Source organism: Triticum urartu, unplaced genomic scaffold (genome assembly GCF_003073215.2).
Source record: "Triticum urartu cultivar G1812 unplaced genomic scaffold, Tu2.1 TuUngrouped_contig_6715, whole genome shotgun sequence".
In the NCBI taxonomy this organism is placed as follows: domain Eukaryota; kingdom Viridiplantae; phylum Streptophyta; class Magnoliopsida; order Poales; family Poaceae; genus Triticum; species Triticum urartu.
In genome coordinates, this window is record NW_024117499.1 from 1 (window position 1) to 6,778 (window position 6,778).

General features: G+C 39.5%; 1 protein-coding gene across 1 annotated transcript; it reads left to right on the forward strand.

Annotated features, from left to right (window-relative positions):
* Window positions 1-1,989: 1,989 nt before the first annotated feature.
* LOC125531006 lies at window positions 1,990-5,448 on the forward strand. The gene is made up of 6 exons (XM_048695407.1): window positions 1,990-2,103; window positions 3,216-3,320; window positions 3,866-4,045; window positions 4,495-4,548; window positions 4,644-4,796; window positions 5,005-5,448. The coding sequence occupies exons 1-6, from the start codon at window positions 1,990-1,992 to the stop codon at window positions 5,362-5,364; spliced, it is 966 nt and encodes a 321-aa protein (XP_048551364.1). The 3' UTR covers window positions 5,365-5,448.
* Window positions 5,449-6,778: the final 1,330 nt, after the last annotated feature.

Here is a 6,778-nt window from a genome sequence, read left to right on the forward strand (position 1 = left end):
CTTCCGATCTCTAGTAAAGGGGAGTTGGTTCCGTCGCCTTCCCTCCCCTTATGGTTTCCTATTGGTTTTTCTGGTAACCCCAATCGACGCTGCACAAATAAAAACCAACATAAATATAAACCAAATCGATAATTTCCCAAAACCACGTCATGCATTAACTCAATCAAATCAGATCAATCTTAACAAAATCTCAACTAAATCAAAACTTTTCTTGCCTTCCCCTACCCATACTCAAATCAAATTAAATGTTACTACCAAAATCTAGAATATGGTGGATGTAAGGTATATGTCGTACAATATTGATGTTCAGCCACTAGATTATGTATGCCTCGTTGTAACAACAGGCTTCTTGCTAGTGTATAGCAAACATGTTTTTATTGGGTCACATATTGTTGTTCGTTTTATTTCCTGACATGTAGATTCAATGCGGATGATGACATGCGGTCCCCAATATTACAATGATAGGGTATCACTTTATTTCTTGGCGACCAATGTGTACTCATTTAGTTTAGTCGGTGTTGAATATATATTATTTGTATGGTCAATTAATATTGCATAGTTGGCTGCAATTTTAAAATATTTCACCCCATCTTCAATTAATTCATTATGATACGCTTTGCATTATAGAAACAATCTACACAAAAATCATTGAAATTATTAAACAATCTAGAAAGAGATTTACACATTTATTAAAATAAATATTGCACTTTAATTGGCATTACAGAAACAATCTACACAAATATCATATTATTTAATTGAAATTAAAGAAAGCTATATGACAAGTCTATAAATAGTTCTCAATGCATATAGTGATCTTCATCTTTTCACACACATCAAAATGTTTAGACATACTCTGCTTCTAGGAGCAATTGCTCTATGTTTACTTTGCCATGCACTTCATATTGAAGGTGATCGATTACGTTCTACTATCCAAGAGGTAATCATGTCATGTGTTGTATTACTGTATTGTAGGGTTATTATCATGTGCTGTAAGGAGGGACCAGTATTTCTTCATTTTCATAGATCATGTTATTATATTGTTGGATTGTATAAAACTCAAGGAGATGGTTTTGGGGTTATTATTTTCTTTGAGCTAGGGAGTGGTGCGAGATTGATCTATAAAGAATTCAGATCCTAAGGACTAGTAATCATACATCAAGATGTTGCTTGGCTCCCATCTAAACCAACGCAAGGTGTTTGTGTGGATACTATCTTTTTGAAACTGTGGATACTACTAATTAATTAGACACGGGATTTCGAAAATGGAACTCAGTCGACTGAGATCTAACCAAGTCTCAGTCGACCTTGTAGCATTTTGTCACATCGTTCGCAACATTTCTTCCTACCGTTTGCAGCATCGGTCTTGCTGGTTGTAGCATGTCAGCCCTCGTATCTGTAGCATGTCATCTCACTGGCCGTAATATCCTCCATTGACGGTTGTACCATTTTAGTCAGAACAGTCGTAGCATGTGTTGTCGTTGATTGCAGTATTGTTGCAACATTTTTCGGCGCCGATTGTAGCTAGCCTTGCCGCTCGTAGCAAAACAACTATGCTAACGTCACTGCTCAGATGGCTGACTTCTAGACAGACCCTTTCAAAAAATTAGTTTTTGGAGGAATTTTAGGAAAACTTGGTTTTGGTTAGTTTTTGTGTTAAATAAGTGTACCTAATTCCTTGTCTGGGTACGGAAAATAGGAAGGCGATGATGCAATTCCTTGGTTGGGCCGCACTGAAATATCATATTTCGGTTGCTAAAAAAAATTCACCTTTTCATGGTCGCTGCTCAATATTCTTGGCTCGTCCCAAACTGTTCTCTTGTATTGATCCATCCCTTCTAGCACTTCCTGTCAATCTCCCACCTCGAGTTTCCATGCCTGAGCGAGCTCGTGGGCTTCGTTGGTGCATCTCGTGTACGAGGTCGTAAAATGGAGGTGGTCTAACGAGTATAGCAGCATAGCAGCCAAAATGGATCGAGTCCTTCACAAGCGATGGTGCTCCTGCGCACTGCCCACACAATGTCTTTGTCAAGCTCCCCCGTCATCGAAGATGCCCACGGTGATGGTGGTGGCCTTGTCGCCGACGCCCGCCGATGCAGTTGCACGGCCAGCACGTCAATGCGTTCTTGTCGCTACCAGCGGAGGTGGCCAAGGCGATGACATCGGATCTCTTCGTGGCTTCGTGCTCCTGTCCCTGCCACCGAGCGCCTAGTGCTCGGGTTGGCGTTGCTGGCGAGCTCACCAAAACGGGGATATCGGCTTCATTAGTCTCCTGTAATCTAGGCTATGGCAAACTGGTTTCTGTAAATCTCGGCTTTAGTTATCCACGATTGAGGTAGATTATCCTAACCAGATTTGAGATTGTTACACCAAAAATCCTGTTCAAGGGGAACCGTCCCTCTAATCGTGGTAGTAGATTCGATATTAGGGCAACCACTTTTTTTAGAATCATTAGGGCAACCACTTTTATTGTCGTGGAGGTGGCAATTGTAGAGCCCATGCGCTAGTTTTGGATCTTAGCCCATTCTCATCGGATCAAGTTGTAAAGCACCAATAACTATACTACCAGAGCTTCTTATTGCCATCATCATATTTTGCATTTTGCTCTGGTCGTTATCATTACCAAGCCTTCTTGCAAGTGATAGGTGTGGACAATGTGACGGCCCTTAATACCTTATTTAGGCTACATTAGTGTGGGCTAGTTAGAATGCATTAATACGCTTGTGGGTCAAGCTTGTTGGTCTTCGCGTGGGCAAGGTGGACTTTCACCATTTTTGGTCTTCACTACTCCTATACATTTATTTTTCATCTTGACCCAATGCTTCCAAACTATACAACATGGTGGTTCATAATAGCCATAACACAAAGATGGATCATTGAGTTAAAAGTATGGAATGTTAACGGAAGTAACCACAACAAAGCACATGTCTATTTGGGAAGACCAAGCTTGGGAGGTGTGTGGAATTTTTTATTTTCAAAGACCCATCAATTGTTTACACGCCTTTTATGATTGCTGAATTCCACCAAAATATGGTATTGAAATAATAAATGCATTATCTTATAGTGTGCCCTTAAAGGGCTTTTGGTGGAAATCGTATATTGTTAAATATTTTTTCTTTGTACGGAATTAAGATTGATTTTCTTCAGGTCCTTGATTCTACATTGGTTGCTTAATTAGTATGATTTATTTCCTTCTTAACATGTACTTATCATTTTAGTTGAAGGAGGATGGTCAAACCAAAAGAATTCTTACAAGTTTGAAGTCAAACTCCATTGAAATGACAGCTTTTGGAGAAGATTCAAGTTCATGGGGTCAACCATATGTGAGCTACACTTTCTGATCTTCACTTAATTATTTTACTTATGTGCTGTACCTACAGTTAACCAGTAAATAACTTTGAAGTGCAATGACAACAATAGTACTTTAAATCTACATGAACCATATTGTATTGCTGAAAAGTCTATAGTTATAACTTCCCCCTCTTTTATAAGATATCATGAAAGTTGCCAAGCGGTAAAAGAAATCTGAGAAAAGATAGAGCATGCAAGGTTTTAATTCGAAGAAACTATTCAGAATCGAACAAGTATTATGTTGCTTCTGTCACTTCTATTCGTGTATATGCACTCACACATTTCAATGTAAGGCCCGTTCAAAAAAACATTTCAATGTATGACCAAACAATATGTAATTGAAGAATTTTTTTTCTCTAATAAGTCCATGTTCCTTCATAACAAATAGTTCCCACGAGTTTTGGAACTGCTCCAGATTTAAGCATTCTATATTTGTAAAATGTTACAATTGCATGTTCTGCTCATCTTTTTGTCAAGCTTTCATGTGTTGTTTATTTTGGGTGCTTTCACTGTACAGTATGCGGTGCACCAAACAACTTCTGGAGGTCCTGGCGACAGTTACTATGGCTTACATGTCACCACGGATGTGTATAGCCACAATCTAAAACCCGGCCAACAGACTTCGACTGCAATTTGGGTTAATCATGTTGGAGATGGTGTTAAATCAAGCTTAAATACAATTAGTATTGGCTGGCATGTATGTATCATTTTCCCCTTTTAATTTGGACATAACTTTTCAATTTCTGTTGAAACTAGTCAATTTCTGCACGCATGGTAATACAATAACCATGTGACACAACGGCTCCATGCCAAGTTGGGGAGCTTAAAAGAACTCATTAAACCTGATTAAAATGTTCATCCAAAACTATATATAATTTTGAAGATGATTTATGGGCTAAGTTTACACCCCTTATTAAGTGAGGAGTGATGTAAATGTTTTCCAACATTTTGTGTTATACATCACAAGGAAAACAACAAAGGACCATTTGTGGACCATCAAGGAACTATTTGCAAAGCTACATATGCAAAAGTGGAGAAAATCAATACCACTTCATTTTTGAGGATTGTGTTGTCTCATCTTTCCTGTCCTCAACCTTTGTGCATCGAGGCATTGCATTTCTCTCACTTGCACCCTTGGTTTTACAGATCTATCCAGAGCACTATGGAGACTCACATCCACACTTCTATACTGACTGGACGGTGATGTGTTTATGATTTGCTAAAATATATATCTTACTCTGAGGGGAAACATATAGATAAGGTTCCTGACATCTGAGTGAACATATATGCAACAGAGAGATGGATATGCTCAAACTGGATGCTTAAACATGGACTGCCCTGGCTTCATAAGGGTGAATGGTGCTGTTATAGCCCCTGGCGATGTTATACATCCAGTTTCTGGTGTCCCTGGTGGACGTGTACAGAATATCACACTCAGACTGCATAAGGTAGGAGTTGCATCTTTCTTGAAATATTTTACCATTATGTTATGTTCATGACAATGCTTTACTCCTTAAGTCACACTACAATGGCTCAAAATGGTGTATCCATTTTGTATAATTTGCAAATATCTTAGTCCTCGCATATAGTCGGGTTTCTAGTCCTTAAATATAAGTACCTAGATTATTTACCTAACCAAATCCTAATTAATGGTAGGACAAAACAAGCGGAGATTGGTGGGTATACTACGGCTTGAACGGCATCCCCACGGGGGTGGGATACTTCCCAAGGTCGTTGTTCACCTATTTGGCAGAAAAGGCAAACCATGTGGCTTTCGGTGCCTTCGTGGATGCTGAGAAGGCGCTTCCAACTCCTCCAATGGGTAGTGGTGTCCTCCCAAATGGTGGCAAGGGTCATGCGGCATCTTTCACCAACCTTCAACTCATTGATAAGGATGGGAATAGCAGCCCCATAAAAGCAAACCTGCCCGAGTTAATTACCAAGGCCAAATGCCATTCTATTAGACATATTGACCACAGCCAATGCCTTTATGGTGGGCCAGGAGGTTGCGTGTGATTAGATGTAACATTATTTGTTTGAGCTTAGTCTCTTTCAAACTCTTTGTTACTTAATAAATCATATGGGTGACATAAATTATGAAGAGAATAAATGTCCACTACTTTTACATCATGTTAATCGTGTCGATGGAGCCATCCTGTGTCTCCACTAGCAGGCAAAGGTGCGACGGCACGCGGCGCCCATCGAGAAGCCCATGTGTGTTTTTGTCGTCAAGCAAAGGGAAAGGGAGTTGGTGTTTTCTATGTTTGGATTCTGCAATCTTGGTGTATAGCTAGGTGATAGCTTTGCCTTTCGGGTTTAGTTAAACGGGGACGTTTATTTGTTAGACACTTGTATTATGGTTTTGCTGCGTTGTTGAATGCATAGGGCTGTGTTAGATTGGAAATGTAGAAAGAAAATCGGGAAGTCCAACACATGGCTGGGCTTTAATTCGAATGTGGCCTTATATATTTTCGTTAGATTGCCACTTCGGACCTCTTTTTTTCAGTGCAAGAATAAAGTTCCGAATATTTTTAACTGGACCTATAGAGCGAAAAAAGGGAAAGAAAAGAGTAACGGTTAGCAAAATTGTGGAGCACGTCGAACGATAATTTCACATTCACGCTTTGCACTAATCAAATTAGCTGAAATGGCAAAAGAAAAACTAAGAAGCCCAAGGTATAGTTGGGCCCAAATTCAGACATCGGGTTATATGTCTTGGCTCAGCCGAAAATCATAGGAATGGAAAAAAATGTTTTCTTTCAATCTTTTAATTGAGATAACAGTGAAAAAGAAAAAGAAATCTATTGCGTCCGAAATGTTTTTGTTAGACCGGAGAGGCAAAAGGATGCAAATAAAGTGATGTCTAACAGAGTAGTGATCGGTAAAACTGTGAGTTAGGTTGGACAACTATCCCACGCATACGTTTCACAACAATCAATCTACCCGAGATGAAAAGAGAAAAACCGAAGAGTTCAATATACAGCCCGACCACAATTTAAACATGAGTTCATGTATTTTTCCTAGACAGAAAAGGCAGACGAACGAACACAAACTAAAATAGACTGGCACACAAAGATTACCCCCTCTGTACCGGTGCATAAGTCATTTTATGTTGTGCACTGCATCCAAGGCAGAGGGGAAAAATGAGAGAACTTAATCTTCAGTTGCTAATTAATAGCATTGCATGTAATGAACTGGCCACTGCATGCCGTTCTATGTAGTCTCAAGTCATTAAAAACATACACGCCCCATGTCTCTTATTGGTTAATCCTTTATTCATGTCAAAAAATAAGAAACGAGGTAAAAGTTAATGAACCGCGTCTAAGTGTTTTGAGATTATTTGGTTTTCGTAAGATGGCTTAGCACTGGTACGGAGGGAGTAGGGTAGAGAAAAAGAAAGAACATCTTGCCTCCCTCCCCCCCCCCCCCC

Excerpts from the sequence above, each read along its gene's own strand:
- LOC125531006 (XM_048695407.1), top strand. The coding sequence starts at position 1,990 with ATGGTGCTCCTGCGCACTGCCCACACAATGTCTTTGTCAAGCTCCCCC. Across the intron at positions 2,104-3,215 it reads CCCGCCGATGCAGTTGCACG|TTGAAGGAGGATGGTCAAAC; the intron begins GCCAGCACGTCA and ends TTATCATTTTAG. Across the intron at positions 4,549-4,643 it reads ACTTCTATACTGACTGGACG|AGAGATGGATATGCTCAAAC; the intron begins GTGATGTGTTTA and ends TATATGCAACAG.